Source organism: Schistocerca nitens, chromosome 1 (assembly GCF_023898315.1).
Source record: "Schistocerca nitens isolate TAMUIC-IGC-003100 chromosome 1, iqSchNite1.1, whole genome shotgun sequence".
NCBI classification, from domain to species: domain Eukaryota; kingdom Metazoa; phylum Arthropoda; class Insecta; order Orthoptera; family Acrididae; genus Schistocerca; species Schistocerca nitens.
The window spans coordinates 477,492,357-477,519,023 of NC_064614.1; the positions used below are offsets into that span (position 1 = coordinate 477,492,357).

The window sequence follows — 26,667 nt, forward strand, 5'->3', positions numbered from 1 at the left end:
ATAGTACTTAAGACATGGAGAAAAAGATAACTATTATTATGAGTGAAGCTAAAATGAAATAAAATATGTATACAGGGTGTTTTCTGTTGATGACTGAGGATAGTGTACTGCACATTTCACCAGCATTTACCTCATTTACAGTCTAATAATTAGAGCCATTACAGGACTTATGTTTTTAGATTGTTTAGTACCTCCAAGAGAATGTGGTAAGAGCAAGCTATGGGGCAGGTATTGAAGTGTGGATGCCTGGATGCCAAACGGTTAGTCCATATTGACAGGCTTGGTCCAATTAATGGTTCAGTTACGACAGTGCAGAAAACATCAGGTTGTAAAGTTAGTGACATGTTGACATGTTTGAGGGAAGACTATCCGATGCAGAGAAAAAAAAAAGCACACTGATGTACGTGCCTATTACAGTACTATATACATACATCCGCTACACCTTGTATATTTAGAACTAGATTTGATAAGCCATATTTAATGTGCATTATTCGAAAAACAAGATGCAATAGTTCTAGTAGCAACTATATCTCTTCTTCTGAGTCACCTAGTTTCCTACATACTTGGCAGGGACATCTCTACCGTGAATGTTTGAATTATGTAGTTACTGATCCATTCTCTTCATTGCAAACAGTGATCTTTAGATGCATATTAAGTTCAGGGGCTACGTTTCCGGCAGTCGCCTTCCTATTACAGATATCAAATATCTTCCTGACACTATCAATACTTTTATTTTTCTTTCACTACAGTGATTGCCAGACAAAGTGTCCCCAACAATTCAGTATGCTGTCATGACACAAGCAGCAAGTGCTTTGTCATTCGACCAAGAAGCGAAATGCATTGAAATAAATTACTGAATTTTGTAAATAATTGGAGGTAACTTGTAGTCCACGTACTAATGCATTGTTTACATAGTGAGTAGAATAGCGTAAAATGTATGAGATTATAGTTAGTAACTTTCAGCTTACAAAATAATAAGAAGAGGAGACTCTTAACACTTCTAGAAAACGTATAGTACAACTGCAAAACAAAATAAAACGTCAGTGCGTTATCTCTAACTCAGAGAAGAAAACCCAGTAAATGTTATCATTATACTAGCGCGCTTATATTATACGTTTAAACCCCTGAGACATTAAAACACCGATAGTAATGAAATATAATGATAACAATAAGAGATGCAAACCTCCAAAATCGTCAAACTTGAGCCTGTCGTCAAACCACTGCTCTCTGAACGTCAACTGCGCGTCATATTCCTGAAACAGTAACAAATATAACAATATGGATGCTCTTCAGTGAAGTTACCTTTGCAAGGTTCATCGGTACGTTATATTCTCGCAACATAAGAAAGTAATCATATGAACACGCATCCTATAAAGCTATGCAGCGCCAGGCTTTTGATCAAGCATGCAGATAAATTTATGTAAACTATCTGAAAAGTTTTTAAGAAAATAAATACTGCATACATTGTGCGGTGTCTGGCGTTCACATAAACCATTAACGTTTAAGGATGGCATTGGATAATGATTTCGAAAACACCTCATCGGACGTAGCGTAGATGGTTACCAACAAATAGGCGGAGGAATACTAGTTGTACAATTGACACCGAACAGGACAGTGATAATCCTAGTGTACATGGTGACATCAACCTATGATGAAGAAGAAGTGAAGAGAGAGCACATTGAGAGAGAAGGTGCTGTAAACATAGACAAAAGACAAGACAACCTTGTCATTATGGGACAATGGAATGCATCAGTGGGAGAAAGAAGAGATGGCACTATAGGGGGACCTTCTGGAGTTGGAGAAAGAAGTGAGATGGGAGATAGATTAGTATAATTCCGTACAAAACATCAACTAGTAATATATAACTTGTGGTTTCAACACCATCCACGGAATAGCTATACATATAAAGCCCCTGGAGACAGAATGAGATATCAAATTGACTTCATTCTAGTTAGACAAATGTTCTGGAATCAAATAAGAGAAGGTCCAAGCATTGATTGGAACTTGTGAGAAACGGGATGTGAATAGACTACAGGATGTCATGGTTAGGTCGACAAACGAGGAATAAACAAACATGGCTACAGTTATGAACAACACCGGAAGTGTTGAAGGAAGGAGTCCTTGACAAACAAACAATATACTACGACCAGCAAACGAAGTAGTTGGGAAACGGAAGGCAAAGCATGAAAAAAGAATAAACTACAGACAGAATAATAGCACAAATAAATTTAAAATGTAACCTGAAACAAGACAATACTGAGGAAGAACAATGGCAATATAGAGCACTGAAGAATGAAATCACCAGTGAGTCAAAACAGGTTAAACAATAATTCTTGGAAGACCAATTAAAGAGGTGAATGAACTGATCAAGGTAGGAGAGCTGGAATATGCCTGTAAATCAATTAAACTGGTCTTTGGAAACAGACAAATAAACTGCAGTGGAATCCAAAATGAAGATGGAGTAGTATCATATGAGCAGAAAGACGTAGTAGAAAGGCGGAAACAATAACTTGAAAAACTATATGCAGGAAATAATGAAGACCTGGAACGCTGAGGGAATCCATCAGGAAGAAGAGGGAGACTTGCGCGATGAGTTTAGGCTTCAGACAGGCAAATGAACCCTGATAAAGCCACTGGAGTTGATGATATACCATCAGAACTTATCAAGTCTGCTGGAGAACAGCTACATGGAGAACTGTTCCATCTCATACAAGTTATGTATGAAACTCGGAAGCTCCCAACAGACTTTAAAAAATGTATCACAGTGCCAATACCAAAGAAAGCAGCATCTGCAAACAGATCAGTTGACTTCGTAGGAGCTGAGGATAGCTCCGCCTACCATCCTCCAAGGAAGCCATGGGTCTGAAGATGGTTATATAAATACAACCGAAACCGGTCACCTATGTTATTGAGACATAAGTGTTGTGATCAAGACTGAACTTTAGTTAAAATGTAATAATATATTGATCACTGTATTCCAAAAATGTTTACCAAAAGTTTACTTGACTGTTACATGTTAAATTTTTATACTATGTTCTAGTGAACGTTCTGACGGGCATAGGCTCTGTGTTTTAATGTATATAAAAGATAAACATAACAATGAAACGTTGGTAGCAAACAGAAAAGTTTTATTTAGGTTTTGTCGTCTGATTATGCAATAACAATAAACAGGGCTCAAGATCAGAGAGAGAGTGGGAAGAGGAGATGAAGAGAGGAGTGAGAAGAAATGAGGATAGAAAGCGAAAAGGAGGACATGGACAGAGACAGGGGGCAGGAGGAGATGGAGAACGAGAGGGAGGAGAAGATGGACATAGAAACGTGGAGGAAGTGGTGAACAGAGAGAGGAGTAGAGAGGAGGGCAGGAGGTGATGGAGAGAGGAGGGAAGAGAAGATAGACAGAGAGAGGAGGAATTAGGATGGAATGGATAAAGAGAGGGGGGAAGTAGAAGGACGAGGCAAGGGGGGGGGGGAGATAAGGAGATTAGAGCATACTTCCAATCTCGGTACATTTTAGAAACATGTGATTTCTCTTTTCTTTCTGTTTCATTTTACCAGATTGAGCCACAGCAATGTGTGACCATTAACAGCTTGTATATTATTATGGTATTGACTGGACGTGTGAGGCATTAGGCGTTATTCATTTTCTGTTAGCTGTTAGATGTTAGCTGTTAGCTGTTTGCTGTTAGCTGTTTGCCGTTAGGTGTTGGCTGTTTGCCGTTAGGTGCTAGTCATTTGGCGTTAGATGTTAGGCTTTAGCCATTAAGCTGTAGCTGTTAGCCGTTAGTTTTACCCATTGCCTATCATTGCTGTGTGATACTGAATTGCAGTTTCCTGTAAATAAAGGACCATCTGACAGCCAGTAGAAAAATAATGCTTCTGTACCCAAGAATCTAAATGCCTGCAAATTATTAAGAAGTTTAGAAGTAATTAGATATATGTTTAGGTTTTCCGTGTATAGATGAGGAAACATTTAATATGATGGTCCATTGCACTTGCAGAGTGTGCTAAATCTTACATGTAATACAATTTTATTTTGCTCGGATTTTAGTATACATCTGCCTGTTACGATAGGTGTGCAAGCTGTGATATATTAATAAGTTATAGAGACAATTCAGAAGCAGAAATATTTACTTTGAAGGTCCATAGAGGTTGCAAGTGTTGTACACCTTAGGAACGTTTTTCCAACACGACTGCTGCTTAACCTAAAAGTTCTTATCAGTGGTGACAATATGCAAGGCTGTATAATTTTCAGTGCGCTTGCAAAGTGTTCGAAATTTTACATATAATACAATAAATCATAAACATTTTACTTATTGTCGAGACATTGACTCTGTCATCGTCTTTGGAGATATCGCCTCTCTGTGTTACTGTCTGTGGTCGTCTTGTGATTTTAAAGAGTAGATGTTTCGTGAACAGTCATGTTTTGAGCCAAATAACGCGTAGTTGGGAAATTGAGGCTCATTGAAGGGGGAATATGAATATGTAGGGATGCAGTAATACTAAATTCATTGTCGCAATTTGCTTATCTTGCTTCTTTTTTTTCCCCTCGTAATTCGGCGTAGTAAAGCTATTTTTTTCTCCACTGTCCGTTTATAACATTATTTGTTTATGATTCACTTAAATTTTTATAATTTATTACTTTAAAGTTTTCGAATATTGGTACTATATTTTCTGTGTGTGTAAAGTAAAGTGTAGTATATTGGAGGTTGAAGTTCTTTACATTGTATGTGAGTAATGTATGTAAAATACTATGTAAATTGTTTATTACGTTAAATAATTTTCTGATGACATTTTGTATTTAAAATATTTGTGTGTATAAACTGTTCATGTTGATGTAAATTTTACAATTGTAAGAAATGGTCACGCTTAAGAACAATGTAAGAAATAGGTGTCACGTAAAAGGCAAAGTGCTTGTATTTGAAACAGAAATGGCTCTGGGGAGTGGAGAAGGTGCCAAGAGCGAATTGGCGCGCTACCTAGAGCCGAGCAGAAAATTATCTAAATAAATAGAAATATAGAATGAAGTACTCTTGTTTCGTAATTACTTCTAATAAGGAAAAGGGAAGTATTTCATACTGTAGAAGTTATCAATCTGACTGCAAGAATTTTGAACAGTATGAACTGCCTGAATAATTAACTTGGACATGAAAACTAGAGTAATTGGTTTAGCAAAATGTGATCACAAAAGCTATCTCTGATAACATAAGTTGGCCCTGATTAAAAATAAAAAAATCATAATACACTCCTGGAAATGGAAAAAAGAACACATTGACACCGGTGTGTCGGACTCACCATACTTGCTCCGGACACTGCGAGAGGGCTGTACAAGCAATGATCACACGCACGGCACAGCGGACACACCAGGAACCGCGGTGTTGGCCGTCGAATGGCGCTAGCTGCGCAGCATTTGTGCACCGCCGCCGTCAGTGTCAGCCAGTTTTCCGTGGCATACGGAGCTCCATCGCAGTCATTAACACTGGTAGCATGCCGCGACAGCGTGGACGTGAACCGTATGTGCAGTTGACGGACTTTGAGCGAGGGCGTATAGTGGGCATGCGGGAGGCCGGGTGGACGTACCGCCGAATTGCTCAACACGTGGGGCGTGAGGTCTCCACAGTACATCGATGTTGTCGCCAGTGGTCGGCGGAAGGTGCACGTGCCCGTCGACCTGGGACCGGACCGCAGCGACGCACGGATGCACGCCAAGACCGTAGGATCCTACGCAGTGCCGTAGGGGACCGCACCGCCACTTCCCAGCAAATTAGGGACACTGTTGCTCCTGGGGTATCGGCGAGGACCATTCGCAACCGTCTCCATGAAGCTGGGCTACGGTCCCGCACACCGTTAGGCCGTCTTCCGCTCACGCCCCAACATCGTGCAGCCCGCCTCCAGTGGTGTCGCGACAGGCGTGAATGGAGGGACGAATGGAGACGTGTCGTCTTCAGCGATGAGAGTCGCTTCTGCCTTGGTGCCAATGATGGTCGTATGCGTGTTTGGCGCCGTGCAGGTGAGCGCCACAATCAGGACTGCATACGACCGAGGCACACAGGGCCAACACCCGGCATCATGGTGTGGGGAGCGATCTCCTACACTGGCCGTACACCACTGGTGATCGTCGAGGGGACACTGAATAGTGCACGGTACATCCAAACCGTCATCGAACCCATCGTTCTACCATTCCTAGACCGGCAAGGGAACTTGCTGTTCCAACAGGACAATGCACGTCCGCATGTATCCCGTGCCACCCAACGTGCTCTAGAAGGTGTAAGTCAACTACCCTGGCCAGCAAGATCTCCGGATCTGTCCCCCATTGAGCATGTTTGGGACTGGATGAAGCGTCGTCTCACGCGGTCTGCACGTCCAGCACGAACGCTGGTCCAACTGAGGCGCCAGGTGGAAATGGCATGGCAAGCCGTTCCACAGGACTACATCCAGCATCTCTACGATCGTCTCCATGGGAGAATAGCAGCCTGCATTGCTGCGAAAGGTGGTTATACAGTGTACTAGTGCCGACATTGTGCATGCTCTGTTGCCTGTGTCTATGTGCCTGTGGTTCTGTCAGTGTGATCATGTGATGTATCTGACCCCAGGAATGTGTCAATAAAGTTTCCCCTTCCTGGGACAATGAATTCACGGTGTTCTTATTTCAATTTCCAGGAGTGTACTTTCTCGTTATCTCCTTTCTGCACAAATCTAGTTAACGCATTGCAATACTGCTCTGTCTTGAGCGCTGCTATGGAAAAGCTGCAAATTACTGTATCTACACAGAGACACTCGACAGGTGCAATGAGTTCTTTGTTAATTGCAATTGAACTGTTTATCGAACATACTTGGTTGGATGATCCATTAAAAAGAATTGTAGGAGAAAGGTTGGTAAGAAGATGAAATATGCGCATAAATGACATATTTTTGTATATTGAGAAAAAAGTGCTCAAAGCAGATTTTATATTTAATGAACTTCTCAACATCCAAACAATACACTTTCCTATCTCTCAAATCTAACAACTTTCAGTATATTAACCAAGTTAGTTAATGGCGCAGCAATAGTGAAAAAAACATTGTATTTACTTGACATTCCATTACATTTCATCCTTCACAAATCAGTTTCATAATCATATTGATTGAACAAAGTGATAAACTGAGACATCAAATTTGAATCATAATATTGCCATAGCTTCCTCACTAACACTACTTAACATTAGCAGCCTAACTCTAGCACAGCTGAACTTCGACTCTCCCTCTATCAAAGCCAAATATTGTCTGTCTCATTGCGCACTCGCGCAGCTCGAAGTTGTTCACGTAACTTCTGTGATACACCGTACAACATCGCTGCTCGTGCACAGTCGATGCAGATATCAAAAGTTCAGAAAAAAATTATACATGACATCTATCAAAGTGCGGGAAGCAAGTCACACAATCTGTATGCCGCAGTGACTGAGGCAACACCCTAGTGGAGCAGGAGAAGCTTTGCCTGCAAATTTGCACAAAATTGCCTCAGATGTACACTGCAAACGGCTTACGGTGTAGCTGCGAGTCGTTGGGTTACTGTATGTAAAATTTAATGACACCAAGAAGAGAAATCGAGCCCATACAGTAAGATTCTTGCAGGCTGTACACTGAGTAGTGTAGCCGTCATAATTGTTCGCCACACCCAAGCCTACAGTCAACAGATAAGGTTTTTTGTATTTTTACTTTTGTACAGCGTGAACCATTAATTTAAACTGTGTTTTAATTATCATTCTTGAACTTTAAAGAAACTGATTCATCCTGTCATTTCATCCTAATCATACACCTATATAGGGCTCCTTCCTGGTGTTTGATTAATCCGAGTATCCCGTTTTACAGACTTATGAAGTGCCAAGTTAATATGAAGAGGCGCCATTTAAACTGTTTTTGTGTAAATATTAAAACAAATTCTTAACTGTTGCAAAGTGTTACAGTAAAAATTCGCTTGCGTATAAGAGTGAAGCAAAGTTACTAGAATCTTTTAAGTGACTATACGTAATTAGTTCAAAGATTAATAGTTTCTGAAAGTAAATTCCAGTAAGAAAGAGGTTTTCTTGAAGTGAAATGTTCAGTATAAAAAGTGTGTGCTTTAGTATCTCAGTATTTTAGTGTTTCAGTTTGTTGATTATGGAAAGTCCTTTTCTAAAGGTCCCCCCTGGCCAATTTTTTTAGCTCCCTTGAAGTTATCTACTGGGCTTTTCCCCTTTTAAAAACTTAACGTATAAGGGTACAGTCCAACATTGTTTAAGTGGAGTAATATTTATTTGGAGAACAAAATTAAACAGTAGCAAGAAAGTAGACAAAATTCATACTTCTGCTTTTCCAGTACTTCACTGTTTCATTGCATGGATAGGCTGGCCACCATTAGTACATGTTTTAAACCACTAAATGAACTTGGAACTGGGCTGTCCTAGCTTCAGTATAATATTATTTATATTGCGTTTCTATCTAATCGCTGGGTAAGATCTTAAGAAAAGAAGTGAATAGTCTGATTTACTTATCCATTAGACACATCACACAATCAAATTCTGTAAAAAGGGTAACTCCAATCTTTTCCTATAAACAGGGCTATCCTCCCGTAGTGTACTGTATTCGGAAACTGAACTAAATTTTAGTGAAAGGGTTGTACGTGGCAACATGGAGACAGGGTTTCTGTTATTTAGGTAAAAGCATACTAAATTACAATAGTAGTGGTAGGGTTATAAGTTACAGTTCGCGGTGCAAAATCGGGCCCCCCTCGCCCTGTTTCCCAGCAACACACATCCGCTTTTCATCGTATAGATCAGCCGTTCGTTATTTCTATCGTTCGTTATTATCATGGCACACATGCAACCCTGCGCAATTGACTTAGAGATTAGTGCAGGTACTGAACTTTCCAGATGCCGTTGTGGCAAACGTGTACCGAGAGTTCCTCGATTCGGGGAAAAGCACCATCGCGAGAGTGGCCACACCATTGGAGGGGAAATTACTAAACTTTGTAAGTGAAATCAGCGGTGCCTCATTCCCTACGCCTTAGAATACACCAGTACAAAACCAGAAAAACTATTAAACGTAAAAACTATAAAAAAATTAAATGCACCACTACGTCACTTCCTAAGATGCATTTCAATTATTAATCTATTCCACGTTTATACGGTGTGCAGTTTGTTGATACATTTTGCCCGCACTTCGTGGCACGGTCCTGCTGGCTGCGAGGTGTTCGCTGGCCAGATACTCGGAAGTGGCCAGGCAGTCCGAGCGGTACAGTGTGCATTCCTCCCTCATCAGCATGGGAAACACCCGCTTGCCCCAAAAACTGTCTCAAATAAATTGTCATAGATGTTAAAATATACTTGAGTTGCAAATTCGTTCAGCTCACTCAGGTGTTTGTTCGGATCCTTTCTTTCGTAAGAGAAATTTCGAGTTCGCCTACAATATATAGCAATCTCCTTTTTCCAGTTTGGCATTAAATTTTAAATTATTATTTATCAGTCCAAAAAGTTTAGATACTAATTAAAAGAAAATAGAGAAACATTAAGATACTGGCTATAATGCTTCAGATTTTCTGTAGATTGTCTCCCATGACTCGAGTACAGCGCACCGAACGTCCATACAACCATGTGGAATTGCCAGAAATGTCCTTCTTTGAGATATTGTTAAACTCGCATGTTACATTGGTTTAAATGTCGATTATGTCGTCAAAGCTTTGATTCTTCGTCTGAATTTCTGTACTTTGTCGCTTTGTGATAGCTTTGTATTGACAACCCCATGTCTCATAAGCATTCATGATTTTCCTTTTTTCCAGAAAATAATTGTCCGCATTTTACATTTCAATCAAGTTGCAGCACGCATCCAAGTCGTTATTTTGTTCGGGAGTCAGGGTGTGCAGGACAAACTTTGCAAACGTTTTTCCCGTTTTGGAAATGTTCTAGAGAAACTCTTGAACACCTCATCTAGGGATTTGCTAAAAGAGGTACTCCACCTTGCGCAAAACACTATTGTTTTATTTTCTTCTAGTATCCAGACATATTTCGCTGAAGTTTCAGCGTCATTAGTGGGTTTTTATTTTTTTCTATTAAACAGGGAAAATTGCTTTTTACTACTTTTACAAATATAAATTCAAGTTTTTAAGGAAGTACTTAAAAGCTTGAAAATCACATAAGGTTTTGTATATATACTTTGCTATCACATGCTTTGGTTTTTCTGATTTTGTGTCCTTCACATTACAGTTGTTTTTCGTTCACAGTGCAATCTGCAGCCATATTGATGTTAACGTAGAAAAGTTATTAACCTCGAAATTTCACGATTGGAAATGTTGTGGTTAGGCCTAACATTAATTAATTCTGTTTGGAAGATTGTGTGATTGTGTATGTGTATATGTATGTATGTTTTTGTCTGTGTTTGCAATATCTTTCACTTATTTTTTCCTGCTTTCTCCATTATCTTCAAAGTGGAACATTGCACTATTAACTTTCATTGCCACCTTTCATAAACTACTGAAACAAGATGGTGAACAGCTGAATGTGTTCTGGATGGGAATTTTGTATCTTTATGAGGTGTATCTGCCACTGTTGTGTTTTATTGATTGGCGACTCCATAGAGTGCTGAGTGCACAACGACCATATACGTGAAATTAGAAGGAAGGTCAGCGTTGGCCGTAATTTTGATGGCTTATTGACAGCAAAATCGATTTTCAATCACATACATAATGATCATCTTCAGTGCTAGAGTGTATATTGTGATCGTTTCATAGCTTTGGTTACTGATAATAACTTGACATCAGTGCCTATGAGTTTTAATTTGTACACTACAGCACTGAAGATGATCATTATGGATGTGATTGAAAATCGATTTTGCTGTCAATAAGCCATCAAAATTAAATTACGGCCAACGCTGACCTTCCTTCTAATTTCACAGATGTGTTTGTTTGTTTGTGTGTGTGTGTGTGTGAGAGAGAGAGAGAGAGAGAGAGAGAGAGAGAGAGAGAGATAGATGGAGGGCTTTTTGGGTTATTATCTAATAACTTTTTTAAAATTTTTATTGCTGTGTAGGCGCCTTTGTAGGTATGTAAAGGTATGCTGTTTTCGTTTAATTATTTATTATTGTGTGTATGTGTGTGTTTATGGGTTGGTGTTGTCTGATAGTTCTTCACAAGAGGGAACGGAGTTCTGTTGCAGAGAGTGGCGTATTCATTTATACTACTTCTCCTTCGACTATGGTTTTTTGTATTTGGTAGTTTCTTTAAATCGTTAGTATTGTGCTGGGATGTTGTTGCACTTGAGAATTTTCGAGCCGGTATTGATGTCTGTTGGGATGCGTTACATGATCATAAGATGTTCAGTCAACATGAATACAGCCCAACAGTTATCACCACCGGCTTGAAAATTCTCAACTGCAGCAACAGCCCACCACAATAATTGATAAATGAAGAAAACTGCCAAATACAGAAGGCCATACCCGAAGGAAAACAAGTAATAAATGAATGTACACAGCTCTCTGCAACGAAAATATGTTCTCTGTCCTCAAAGAACTAGGAGATAAACACACATACACACACTAAATAATGGAATATAGCTTAACAAAATTCACAAATCTTCACCTACTTACACACACACACACACACACACACACACACACACACACACACACGCAATGTCAAAGACATACCTCACATATATTTAAAACTCCCACCGACAACACATTCAACTATTAAAAAAAATGGCTCTGAGCACAATGGAAACTTAACATCTGAAGTCATCAGTCCCCTAGAACTTAGGAATACTTAAACCTAAACAACCTAAGGACATCACACACATCCATGCCCCAGACAGGATTCGAACCTGCAACAGTAGCGATCGCGCGGTTCCAGACTGAAGCGCCTAGAACCGCTCGGCCACTGCGGCCGGCCTTCAACCATTCAACTGTCCGTCATCTTGTTTCCGTAATTTCTAATCAGTGATAGCGAAAGTTACATAGCGCCGTTTTTCACAGTAAAAATAATGGGAAATCAGCAATAGTAAGGGGAACATATTACAAATACAGACACAAACACACACACAATCTTCTACGTAGAATTAATTAATACTGGGCTCAACCAAAACATTTCCATTTGTAAAATTTGAAGGTAAATAACTTTTTTACAATAAATTCTATGTCATTATAAATGACAGACTGCGAAAGGAAACCAGCTGTAATGCAAAGCATAAAAAAAATCAGGAAAACCCAACATGTGTTAACAAAAGTTGTATACACAAAACTTTTTCTGTTTCTCAGATTTCTGAACCCTTTCTGAAACCCTCTCTCTCTCTCTCTCTCTCTCTCTCTCTCTCTCTCTCTATATATATATATATATATATATATATATATATATATATATATATATATATATATATATATTGTGTGTTTGTGCATATGGTAAAGGGCATTTTTCCTTTTCAATAGAAAGAAAATGTAAGCCCACTGATGACTTTTAAACTCAGTGAAACTTTGAAACATGTCTGGGCAATAGAAGGAAAGGAAACATTGGCGTTTTGCTAAAGGCGAACACCTCCAGAAACAAATTAATTTGTAAGCAAACTCGGAAAGAAGAGCTTCAACCTGGAGATGACTTAGGAACTGCTGCTCCACTGTAATTTGAAGTACAATAACGTTGACATAATGTCGCCCATCCACTACTAAATACTGCGTGTTCACAACTGACTGGTCGAATGTACATCTGTGGTTTACAGATGTTACTTCAAACTGGCACCATAGTTAACGCACTGGCGATGCATATACTCCAGGAGATAAACTGACGGAAATTTTTAGACGGATGGTGCATGTCTTTTCTCTTGGAATATCTAAGTCCAATGTCTCTTTACTACTGATATACGAGTGTTCCTTAATTCTTATGTCAGTAAGGCCAATATAACTTTTTTCACTACCTCAACTTAATATTCTACAGACCCACATATTTTCCAAACTTATAATTCTATGCAAAAACAGACATAATGTCTGATAGGATTGCAAAATATTTATTCATATGACCGGTTTCGGATAATCTAGAACCATCTACAGATCTGATATTTCGGTTACAGGAGTAACCCGTCCAAATACAGCAACTTCCACATCCTGCGTCACATGTTCTAGATGAACCGAAACCGGTCATATGCATAAACTTTTTGCAAACAAGATGGATTATAAGTAACATTGTTATAATTCTTAATTGTGACACATTTGAGTATACGTTATCAGGTGTTCTTAATCCAGTAATTCTGGAATTTGTGCTGAGTCCTATTTACGTACTCCACAGGCGAGGTATTTGACCTTATCAAATGAAGGCTGCAAATATGACTTTTCATATTTTTATTTATTTATTTCCTTTTTTTTATTACTTTCAAGATCTCTCGCTCACACTCGTTTTCAGCAACCTCTTTTTTCTCTTCCAGTTGGCATAACGGAAAGCTTATAAATCTGTGGATAACGCGCATATAATCACATCAGTACAGATTGAATTACTACGTATTTGAAAAACATGTCAATCAGTTTATTACAAATTCTCAAATAAATAATTATTTCTATCTCAAATTATGTAATGTATTTAGTCTTCCAGTGCCGGCTGCTAAATTTCTTAGCTAAATTCTCCAATAGCAATTTGTTCTCATTGTACTGAATAATTCAGTAAGAAACGTGTCTTCTGTAATAAATGATGTCTTCCTTAACTGCATAACAAAAATAATGCCTGCTGTAATTCCTGATAAAAAATTATCCATAAGCCACTAACATACAAACTTCATTTCCGTGAGCTATAAAATGTTAAGGTTGTCAGGCAGAGTGTCAGAGGTCATGCGGACAGTGAGCGATGAAAAAGTGAGAGGATCTACAGGGTGTTACAAAAAGGTACGGCCAAACTTTCAGGAAACATTCCTCACACACAAATAAATAAAAGATGTTATGTGGACACGTGTCCGGCAACGCTTACTTTCCATGTTAGAGCTCATTTTATTACTTCTCTTCAAATCACATTAATCATGGAATGGAACACACAGCAACAGAACGTACCAGCGTGACTTCAAACACTTTGTTACAGGAAATGTTCAAAATGTCCTCCGTTAGCGAGGATACATGCATCCACCCTCCGTCGCATGGAATCCCTGATGCGCTGATGCAGCCCTGGAGAATGGCGTATTGTATCACAGCCGTCCCCAATACGAGCACGAAGAGTCTCTACTTTTGGTACCGGTGTTGCGTAGACAAGACCTTTCAAATGTCCCCATAGATGAAAGTCAAGAGGGTTGGGGTCAGGAGAGCGTGGAGGCCATGGAATTGGTCCGCCTCTACCAATCCATCGGTCACCGAATCTGTTGTTGAGAAGTGTACGAACACTTCGACTGAAATGTGCAGGAGCTCCATCGTGCATGAACCACATGTTGTGTCGTACTTGTAAATCAGTTGTTCTAGCAGTACAGGTAGAGTATCCCGTATGAAATCATGATAACGTGCTCCATTGAGCGTAGGTGGAAGAACATGGCGCCCAGTCAAGACATCACATGCCTGCCCAAACGTCCACAGAAAATCTGTGTTGATGATGTGATTGCACAATTGCGTGCGGATTCTCGTAAGCTCACACATGTTGATTGTGAAAATTTACAATTTGATCACGTTGGAATGAAGTCTCATCCGTAAAGAGAACATTTGCACTGAAACGAGGATTGACACATTGTTGGATGAACCATTCGCAGAAGTGTACCCGTGGAGGCCAATCAGCTGCTGATAGTGCCTGCACACGCTGTACATGGTACGGAAACAATTGGTTCTCCCGTAGCACTCTCCATACAGTGACGTGGTCAACGTTACCTTCTACAGCAGCAACTTCTCTGACGCTGACATTAGGGTTTTCGTCAACTGCACGAAGAATTGCCTCGTCCATTGCAGGTGCCCTCGTCGTTCTAGGTCTTCCCCAGTCGCGAGTCATAGGCTGGAATGTTCCGTACTCCCTAAGACGCCGATCAGTTGCTTCGAACGTCTTCCTGTCGGGTCACCTTCGTTCTGGAAATCTGTCTCGATACAAACGTACCGCGCTACGGCTATTGCCCCGTGCTAATCCATACATCAAATGGGCATCTGCCAACTCCGCATTTGTAAACATTGCACTGACTGCAAAACCACGTTCGTGATGAACACTAACCTGTTGATGCTACTTACTGATGTGCTTGATGCTAGTACTGTAGAGCAGTCAGTCGCATGTCAACACAAGCACCGAAGTCAACATTACCTTCCTTCAGTTGGGCCAACTGGCGGTGAATCGAGGAAGTACAGTACATACTGACGAAACTAAAATGAGCTCTAACATGGAAATTACGCGTTTCAGGACACATGTCCACATAACATCTTTTCTTTATTTGTGTGTGAGGAATGTTTCCTGAAAGTTTGGCCGTACTTTTTTGTAACACCCTGTATAAATGTCTCAGAAGAAGGAATCTGCTTTTTCCTTCACACAAATCATTCTAACTTAGCCTTATCGAAGTCTTCATCTTGCTGTCAACACAGGGCTTAGACGACGAGTCGGATTCCTGCAGTCATTCCAGTGTCTATGTTCCATTCCATGACAGATGGACATGCTTGTACTCCGATATTTTAATCTCTAAGCATTCGACTGTGTATCCCTTGTCTGACTTCAGTCTCCAAGCACAAAAGTGACACCGCATCTGAGAGCTAGTCGCCGTAGACAAAAGACGTCAAGTGCTAGGATAATAATACCAGGTCGGCCGGTGGTGAGCTCTTACCAGGAGGCACTGGAAAAGCTTTTGGGTTGTGTGGTTGTGATCCGTAAAACTTTTCCGTTCCTAGCGTTCCGTACAGTGCTGCGGTGCTCATCTTCAGAAATGCTCCTCGGTCCACTAAGTTTTGCCTATTCGGCAAGAGCCGGCCGAAGTGGCCGTGCGGTTAAAGGCGCTGCAGTCTGGAACCGCAAGACCGCTACGGTCGCAGGTTCGAATCCTGCCTCGGGCATGGATGTTTGTGATGTCCTTAGGTTAGTTAGGTTTAACTAGTTCTAAGTTCTAGGGGACTAATGACCTCAGCAGTTGAGTCCCATAGTGCTCAGAGCCATTTGAACCATTTTGAACCATATTCGGCAAGACTCAGCGGAATGAGCAGCACCTCTCAAGATGTCCAGCGCAGCTCTAGACGAAATGTTAGGAATGGAAAAGTTTTATGGACCACGACCATATACCCTAGCAGATTTTATAGCATCTAAGACATCTGCTCATGAAAGCCTGCGTTTTATGGTCTGCGTGAAAGGTTTGGGCCAACTGTGAAGCAGCACAAGAAGGATGGAGTTGAGCTGGCCCAGATCACCACCTTAGAGCTGCAGGGCATTGGAGACGAAGACTGCCTACTGTCAATAGGCAGTCACACGTCACAAGACGAAATCGACAGTTTGCGTCAACATTATATCAGCCGCCCACGATTTCACATAACACTGATTCGTCAAGTCAAATTGGCACTGAGACTACATATATATTAGTTTTCTACGAATGATAACAGTAAACTGCACACTTCATCTGAGCAAGCCTCAACAAGGCCAACTGTACCGACCGGTCGTCGTGCCATCCTCGGCCGATAGGCGTTACTGGATGCGTATATGGAAGGACAAATGATCAGCAAACAGTTTCCCGGGCGTTGTCAGTCTTCGTGACTGGAGCCGCTACTTCTCAAGCAAATAGCTGCTTAGTTGGCCTCACAAGGGCGGAGTGCACCCAGCCGGCCAACAGCGCTAGGCAGACCCAGACGGTGACCCATCCGAGTGCTAGCCTATCCCGACAGCTCGTAACTTCGGTTATCTGACGGGAATCGGTGTTACCACCGCGCCAAGGCCTTTGGCGAATGACAACAATACAGGGTGTTACAAAAAGCTACAGCCAAACTTTCAGGAAACATTCCTCACACACAAATAAGGAAAAGATGTTATGTAGACATGTGTCCGGAAACGCTTAATTTCCATGTTAGAGCTCATTTTAGTTTCGTCAGTATGTACTGTACTTCCTCGATTCACCGCCAGTTGGCCCAATTGAAGGACGGTAATGTTGACGTCGGTGCTTGTGTTGACATGCGACTCATTGCTCTACAGTACTAGCATCAAGCGCATCAGTACGTAGCATCAACAGGTTAGTGTTCATCACGAACGTGGTTTTGCAGTCAGTGCAATGTTTACAAATGCGGAGTTGGCAGATGCCCATTTGATGTATGGATTAGCACGGGGCAATAGCCGTGGCGCGGTACGTTTGTGTCGAGACAGATTTGCAGAACGTAGGTGTCCCGACAGGAAGACGTTCGAAGCAATTGATCGGCGTCTTAGGGAGCACGGAATATTCCAGCCTATGACTCGCGACTGGGGAAGACCTAGAACGACGAGGACACCTGCAATGGACGAGGCAATTCTTCGTGCAGTTGACGAAAACCCTAATGTCAGCGTCAGAGAAGTTGCTGCTGTAGAAGGTAACGTTGACCACGTCACTGTATGGAGAGTGCTACGGGAGAACCAGTTGTTTCCGTACCATGTACAGCGTGTGCAGGCACTATCAGCAGCTGATTGGCCTCCACGGGTACACTTCTGCGAATGGTTCATCCAACAATGTGTCAATCCTCATTTCAGTGCAAATGTTCTCTTTACGGTTGCGGCTTCATTCCAACGTGATCAAATTGTAAATTTTCACAATCAACATGTGTGGGCTGACGAGAATCCGCACGCAATTGTGCAATCACGTCATCAACACAGATTTTCTGTGAACGTTTGGGCAGGCATTGTTGGTGATGTCTTGACTGGGCGCCATGTTCTTCCACCTACGCTCAATGGAGCACGTTATCATGATTTCATACGGGATACTCTACCTGTACTGCTAGAACAACTGATTTACAAGTACGACACATCATTTGGTTCATGCACGATGGAGCTCCTGCACATTTCAGTCGAAGTGTTCGTACGCTTCTCAACAACAGATTCGGTGACCGATGGATTGGTAGAGGCGGACCAATTCCATGGCCTCCACGCTCTCCTGACCTCAACCCTCTTGACGTTCATCTATGGGGACATTTGAAAGCTCTTGTCTACGCAACCCCGGTACCAAATGCAGAGACTCTTCGTGCTCGTATTGTGGACGGCTGTTATGCAATACGCCATTCTCCAGGACTGCATCTGCGCATCAGGGATTCCATGCGACGGAGGGTGGATGCATGTATCCTCGCTAACGGAGGACATTTTGAACATTTCCTGTAACAAAGTGTTTGAAGTCACGCTGGTACGTTCTGTTGTTGTGTGTTTCCGTTCCATGATTAATGTGATTTGAAGAGAAGTAATAAAATGAGCTCTAAAATGGAAAGTAAGCGTTTCCGGACACATGTCCACATAACATATTTTCTTTCTTTGTGTGTGGGGAATGTTTCCTGAAAGTTTGGCCGTACCTTTTTGTAACACCCTGTAAACATTCAAGCGCATTTCACTACTTCTTTGGCGTCCAACGTGGATCGACCTTACTAGAAAAATTCAATATCTGAATAAATTTACTACAAGGCAGAAGCTACAACATGCAGCGTCCCACATGAAGGGGCACTAACTAGCTTATAGCATGTAGTGGGCAGAACTAGAGGCAGCAGGCAGAGTACGTTAGTTGTGACGGACTTACCATATGCTGATCATCTATTCTGCTGATGGAGCGTACAAAGATGTTAACTCTTACCACAGTGGGACTCTCTGCAAACGAGAAAACAAAGCAAACAAATAATTATTCAACAAACAGAAAAAGTGTCTGCCTCAGCTTTTATCTTGCATTTCTTAAATATTGCTGCAACCAGCAGAATACACCTTTAGCTATGGCGACATGTGTTTTTACGCTAAGGGAAAACAACACTTCAGCAGGAATAGATAACACAAATTAACTGTAAGAAACTGTAGTTTCAGGTGATACGACAGAGGGCCTAAGAAAGCAAGATAGTAAGTATAGAAAAGAGGTGTGACAAAGAACACTGTGCTGACGTTCTGGAACACTGTAAGCTAAGAAACTGCCTCTCATAGCCAAATGAACAATAGTTGACTGTTTTGCACGTTGTGGGTATAATTTCAGATATGTATACCGCACTATTTTCTCATACGAGGTGTGACAATAAATAAGGGACCATGGGCCAAAGATGAACGACTAATAGCTATGAAGTGTGAAGCCTTCTCAGTCGAATGCTGCACCTCTGGTGTCAGTAGACAAATCTGTGAGGCCGTGGCCTTCATTCATGTAATCATTGTCATTTTATTTTGATGGAATGGTAAGTGTGATAACAGAGGAAACAACTGTCGTGAAGTTTCACATAAAACTTGGAAAAAACTTCTACTAACACCCAAATTTTACTAAAAGAAGTGTATGACGCAAACTTCATTATACATGCGAGGTTTTGAGCAGTTCAGGCGTTTCCAAGGTGTATGATTTTACGGTTTGGTCATCCAAAGCTTAGATACGTAATCGAAACATTTAATGTTTTAAAAGTATTAAAATCTCCTTAATAACTTCTGGTAGCAGCATTAGCCGTTAATAGTTTCTTTACTACACGATCACACACGACCGGTTGCGCAATGATTTAATCGCAGTCTATGGTGGATAACTAACTACTAACTCCGTCCGAACACGGCGAGGAAGGCCCAACGGTACCGACTGACCGTTCGTCTCTCCCTCAACCGGTATGCATCGATGGATGCATAAATGGCGGGACACGTGGCCAGCACACCACTCTCCCGGCTATTGTCAGGTTTCGCTACTGGAGCCGCCATTTTTCAGTGTAGTTCCTCAATGCGTCTCACAAAGACTGGACGCACCCCGCTGGTCAACAGCGCTCGTCAGACCAGGGCAGTGAACCACATAAGTGCAAACTAAGCCCGACAGCGCTCAACTTCGGTGATCTTACGAGAACCGGTGACACCTCTGCAGCAATGCTGTTGGCCTAATGTGTATAAATCTGTGAAAAATATAATGGGAATTTAAAAATATAAAATGGTAAAAAAGAGGAAATTCACCCAGAGAAATAGGGAACAAATACCCACACAACTAATCTAAGATTGGGTCACTAAAGATACACAGTCTATTGAATTGCATTAGAACTGTCGAAAGCACTTAAATCCGATGATTATAAAATGAAACAGCCAAAATTTCACTGGGTAGCAGGCGCAGGCAGTGAACATGAGTACTGGGAGCCGGAAGTGTGGACCTGAAAAGTTCATATAAAACCCTGGAAAAAAACTACACAGAATGAATCTGCGTTTGGATAGAAAAATTTGAAGACTGACCAGTGATGAAAAATCAACTGATGACCGCAAAGGCCACATGGTGTAAACGGGCTATTCCTGAAGTAGGAAGGTCAGGTCACCAAACAGTCAGTTTCACATATTGTTATTCAAACTTTCGGCGCGTAAATGGGTCAAGGATAAGCAGCCATGTATGGAAGTATGCAGCTAGAGGGTGCAAATACGGAGACAGAAGAAACACGATTACGTACCAACCGAAAGTTGGGAACCGTTACAAAATAAAGAGGAGAAAGAAAGTAATATAAAAAAATACGAAGAAGGGAATTACAGAAAGCGCGGTATGAGATGCTATGATAAAAGTAGAAGTGCTGTACAAAAAAAGGCCTGTCATAAAACATGAGTAATAGAAAAACTTTACAGAGTGGTTTATAAAAATGGTTCAAACTGCAACTAAACCCATTAGGGGAACAAATAAAATGGAAAATAGTATCCGTTCCACAGCTACCTTTACGCTGCTTAGAAATCAATGATATTTGGTGAATGTAAGAAGAAGATGAATACGCTTGATCAAATAATGAAGATGCAGCAGGGTTGGGCTATGTTACACGTCGAAAGTCATGCTAATAAATGCGTGTGCAGTAACTGTAGATCGTGCAATAAAAGACCAGTCTGTCTTCCGACGCGCAAGAGGCGAGATGTTCACCAACTCCAGTGCAAGCTTCCATGTGTACAATTGAGGAAATATTGGTGATACATGCAAGTACACCGCTGAGGACTGTATCCATAGCCTCCTACACAATGAGGTAGAGAAAAGGTAATGCATGAGCATGTGGTGGACTTTTTGGGTCATCAGTCTTCTGATTGGTTTAATGCGGCCCGCCACGAATTCCTCTCCTGTGCCAACATCAGCTGAGAGTAGCTCTTGCCACCTACGACCTCAATTATTTGCTGCATGTATTCCACGCTCTGTCTTCCTCTACAATTTTTGCGCTCTACAGCTCCCTCTAGTACCATGGAAGTCATTCCCTGATGTCTTAATATATGTCCTGTCATCCTGTCCCTTTTCCTTATCAGTGTTTTCCACATATTCCTCCCCTCTCTGATTCTGCACCGAACCTCCTGAACCCTTGCCTTATCAGTCTATCTAATTTTGAACATTAGTCTGTAGCACATCACAAAATCTTCGATTCTCTTCTGTTCTGGTTTTCCCACAGCCCATGTTTCACTACCATACAATGCTGTACTCCGTACGACCCTCTCAGAAATTTCTTCCTCAAATTAAGATTTGTATTTGATGCTACTAGACTACTCTACAGCAGGAATACCCTTTTTGCCATTGCTAGTCTGCATTTGATGTCCTCCTTGCTCCGTCCATCAAAGGCTATTTTACTGCTCAGATAACAGAACTCCTTAACTTCATCTACTTCGTGACCATCAGTCTTGACGTTAAGTTTTTTGTTGCTCTCATTTCTGCTACTTCTCATTACGTTCGTCTTTCTTCGATTTACTCTCAATTCATATTCTGTAGTCATTAGATTGTTCATTCCATTTAGCAGATCATGTAATTCTTCTTCACTTTCACCAGGATAGTAATGTCATCAGCGAATTGTATCATTGATATCTTTTCACCTTGAATTTTAATTCCACTCCTGAACCTTTTTTTTTTACTTCGGTCGTTGCTTCTTCGATGCACACACTGAACAGTAGGGGCGAAAGACTATATTCATGTCTTACGCCTCTTTTATCCGAGCACTCCGTTCTTGGTTGTAGACTCTTATTATTCCCTCTTGGCTCTTGTACATATTGTTTATTTCTCGTCTCTCCCTATAGCTTACCCTAATTTTTATCAGAATTTCGAACATCCTGCACCATTTTACATTGTCGAACGCTCTTTCCAGGTCGACAAATCCTATGAACGTGTCTTGATTTTTCTTTAGTCTTGTTTCCATTATCAACTGCAATGTCAAATTGGCTAAAGCTGAACTGATCGTCATGTAGCACATCCTTAATTTTCTTTTCCATTCTTCTGTATATTATTATTGTCAGCAACTACGATGCATGAGCTGTTACGCTGATTTTGCGACAATTCCCGCACTTGTCAGCTCTTGCAGTCTTCAAAATTGTGTGGATAATATTTTTCCGAAAGTCAGATGGTATGTCGGCAGACACATACATTCTACATAGCAACCTGAATAGTCGTTTTGTTGCCACTTTCCCCAATGGTTTTAGAAATTCTGATGGAATGTTATCTATCCCTTCTGCCTTATTTGATATGAAGTCCTCCAAAGCTCTTCTAAATTCTGATTCTAATAATGAATCCCCCATCTCTTCTAAACCGACTCCTGTTTCTTCTTCTATTACATCAGACAAATCTTCCCCCTCATAGAGGCTTTCAGTGTATTCTTCCCACCTATCCTCTCTCTCCTCTGCATTTAACAGTGGAATTCCCGTTGCACTCTTAATGTTACCACCCTTCCTTTCATTGTCGCCGAAGGTTGTTTTGACTTTCCTGTATGCTGAGTCTGTTCTTCCGACAACAATTTCTTTTTCGATTTCTTCACTTTTTCATGCAGCCATTTCCTCTTAGCATCCCTGTCCTTCCTATTGATATCATTTCTCAGCGACTCGTGTTTCTATGTTCCTTAGTTTCCCTAACAGTTTTGTACTTCCTTCCTCCATCGATCAACTGAAGTAATTCTTCTGTTACCCATGGTTTCTTCGCCGTTACCTTCTTTATACATATGTTTTTTTCCCAACTCCTGTGATGGTCCTTTTTAGAGATGTCCATTCCTCTTCAACTGTGCTGCCTACTGAGCTATTCCTTATTAATGTATCTACAGCCTTAGAGAACTTCAACTGTATCTCTTCATTCCTTAATACTTCGGTATCCCACTTCTTTGCGTATTGATTCTTCCTCACTAATGTCTTAACTATAGCCTGCTCTTCATCACTACTGTATTGCTATCTGAGTCTATATCTGCTCCTGGGTACGCCTTACAATCCAGTATCTGATTTCGAAATTTCTGCCTGACCATAATGTAATGTAACTGAAATCTGAAATCTTCCTGTATCACCCGGCCTCTTCCAGGTATACCTCCTCCTCTTGTGATTCTTGAAAAGAGTTATCGCTACTGCTAGTTGAAATTTATTACAGGACTAACTCATTCCTTGTCCCAAGCCCATATTCTCCTGTAACCCTTTCTTCTAAACCTTCCCCAACAACTGCAATCCAGTCCCCCTTTACGTACTGTATTAACCTTTGTATATCCTCATATACTTTCTCTATCTCTTCATCTTCAGCTTGCCACGTCGGCATATGTACCTGAACTATCGTTGTCGGTATTGGTTTGCTGTCGATTCTGATAAGACCAACCCTATCTTCCTATTCATAACGAAACCTACTCCCGTTTTAAGATTTCTCGTCAGATGAGTATAGAGTCATATTAATCGTTGTCGTCTTTCCATTTCACTTTACTGACCCCTACTATATCTAGATTGAGCCTTTGCATTTCCCGTTCCAGATTTCTAGTTTCCCTACCATGCTCTGACATTCCATGCTTCGACTCGTAGAAAGCTGATTATTCAATCTTTTTCTTATCGTCACTTCCCTCTTGGGCAGTCCCCTCCCAGAGATCCGAATGGGGGACTATTCCGGAATCTTTTTGTGGTGTCACCGCCAGACACCACACTTGCTAGGTGGTAGCCTTTAAATCGGCCGCGGTCCGGTAGTATACGTCGGACCCGCGTGTCGCCACTGTCAGTGATAGCAGACCGAGCGCCACCACACGGCAGGTCTAGAGAGACTTCCTAGCACTCGCCACAGTTGTACAGCCGACGTTCATAGCAATGGTTCACTGACAAATTACGCTCTCAATTGCCGAGACGATAGTTAGCATAGCCTTCAGCTACGTCATTTGCTACGACCTAGCAAGGCGCCGTATTGAATTGATATTTATCTTGTGAAGCATGTACAGTCAAGAGAGATGTTCACCAATTGTGGATTAAAGTTAAGTATTCTACCAGTTACCTCCTGTTTTGCTAGTCTTATTTCTCTGACCTGTTCCAGACCTCACACCAGTCTGCGTGTAATTAAACGCGTGCATTTCGGCCTCCTCTAGCAACACGGTGTTGGCTCTTCTGCCAACACAGCACTTTTGCCAATGGAGAAATCATCATTACACTATTTCAATTTAGGCCACACGTCCTGTGGATATACGTTCTGTGTCTTTAATGCAGTGGTTTTCGTAGCCTTCTGCTTCATTATGCCGTTGATCATTGCTGATTCTTCCGCCTGTATGGGCATTTTCCCACCCCCAGGACAAGAGAATGCCCTGAACCTACGTCCATCCTCCGCCCTCTTTGACAAAGCCGTTGGCAGAATAAGGGTGACTTCTTATGCCCAAAGTCTTCGGCCGCCAATGCTAATTTTTTAATCAAAATTTTAGCAGTGGCGGGATTCAAATCTGGGATCAAGGATGTTTTGAATATTTTACCACATATAATGTCAGTGCAGCGGGATGCATTTCAGTATTCACGCATAAGGATGCTTGTGCTGGAAATGACTACCTTTTACGAATTTGTCTAATATCTTACATCTACTTCAGTCTACTCCGCAATGAATCATAGCTGTTCACCCTGAAGTTTGGAGAGCAACTGGCCTAGTTCGTAACATCCCCACCAGAGTGGGCTGACGTCCCTCCCCCCCCCCCCCCCTCCTGCCCTCCCGTGATGTAATCCAAAATTGCGGTATAGAAAAAAGGGCGGAAACCAATATAACCTTGAATCTGGTCACACGATAGGCTTCAGCCAATAGGATGACAGTATCTGGTGATGTCATCGGAGGTGATATAGGGCAGGCTCAGCAGCTCTGCGGCCTCAGTCTCATTCAGTCAGCCTGCAGCAGCAGCAAAAGAAGAAGAACCGTGGAGTGTCAGCAGCAGTCGAGATCGAGCACAGACGTGCAGAATAGGAAGAAATCGAAAAGCAAGAATTGCATATCATATCTTTTTCTGTAGTTAGCATTATTATTACTATTGACTGTTTTCATGTGTTGATCTGTATGTAACGCTTCCCCTCCTCTTTGTTCAGCAGTAGCCTTCGACATGTCGAGGCCTGCAGGGTTGAAAACCAATATGTCGACCTCTGCCAAATCCAGACCTGCAACAACCTTCCGCCATCTTTCTCAGACCTGCACTGAGCTCTGGACCTCTAGCCGTCCGGTGTGGCTGTGCGGTTCTAGGCGCTTCAGTCTGAAACCTCGTGACCGCTAAGGTCGCAGGTTCGAATCCTGACTCGGGAATGGATGTGTGTGATGTCCTTAGGCTAGTTACGTTTAGGTAGTTCTAAGTTCTAGGGGACTGATGACCACAGATGTTAAGTCCCATAGTGCTCAGAGCCATTTGAACCATTTTTTTCTGGACCTGTGGCAGCAACAACCTCCAGCATGTCTGAGCCTGTAGCGACCACATGGGATCCTGTAGCACACATAGCCCACTGCAGTCAGGCAGCAGTAGCCGGCCGAGGCACAAGCAGCAAAGGAAGGTAACCAATATTGTGACTTTTCCTAACCAGGAGCTAGTTTTATAATATCATCTGTGTGCTTTAATACACTACTGGCCATTAAAATTGCTACACCACGAAGATGACGTGCTACAGACGCGAAATTTAACCGACAGGAGGAAGATTCTGTGATATGCAAATGATTAGCTTTTAAGAGCATTCACACAAGGTTGGCGCCGGTGGCCACACCTACAACGTGCTGACATGACGAAAGTTTCCAACCGATTTCTCATACACAAACAGCAGTTGACTGGCGTTGCCTGGTGAAACGTTGTTGTGATGCCTCGTGTAAGGAGGAGAAATGCGTACCATCACGTTTCCGACTTTGATAAAGGTCGGATAGTAGCCTATTGCGATTGTGGTCTATCGTATCGCGACATTGCTGCTCGCGTTGGTCGGGATCCAATGACTGTTAGCAGAATATGGAATCGGTGGGTTCAGGAGGTAATACGGAACGCCGTGCTGGATCCCAACGGCCTCGTATCACTAGCAGTCGAGGTGACAGGCATTTTATCCGCATGGCTGTAACGGATCGTGCAGCCACGTCTCGATCCCTGAGTCAACAGATGGGGACGTTTGCAAGACAACAACCATCTGCACGAACAGTTCGACGACGTTTGCAGCAGCATGGACTATCAGCTCGGAGACCATGGCTGCGGTTACCCTTGACGCTGCATCACAGACAGGAGCGCCTGCGATGGTGTACTCAACGACGAACCTGGGTGCACGAATGGCAAAACGTCATTTTTTCGGATGAATCTCGGTTCTGTTTACAGCATCATGATGGTCGCATCCGTGTTTGGCGACATTGCGGTGAACGCGCATTAGAAGCGTGTATTCGGCACCGCCATACTGGCGTA

The 26,667-nt window shown here is 41.9% G+C and overlaps 1 protein-coding gene across 2 annotated transcripts in view; it reads right to left on the bottom strand.

The window, feature by feature from the left end:
• LOC126252055 (glutamate-gated chloride channel-like) overlaps positions 1-26,667 on the bottom strand; it is a 135,545-nt gene that overhangs the window by 55,471 nt on the left and 53,407 nt on the right. For both annotated transcript variants that reach the window (XM_049952875.1, XM_049952864.1), the window contains exons 4-5: positions 18,648-18,715; positions 1,184-1,253 (exon numbers count right to left, since the gene is read on the bottom strand). In XM_049952875.1, coding sequence (XP_049808832.1) covers positions 1,184-1,253; positions 18,648-18,715 — 138 coding nt within the window. The remainder of the gene's footprint in view (positions 1-1,183; positions 1,254-18,647; positions 18,716-26,667) is intronic.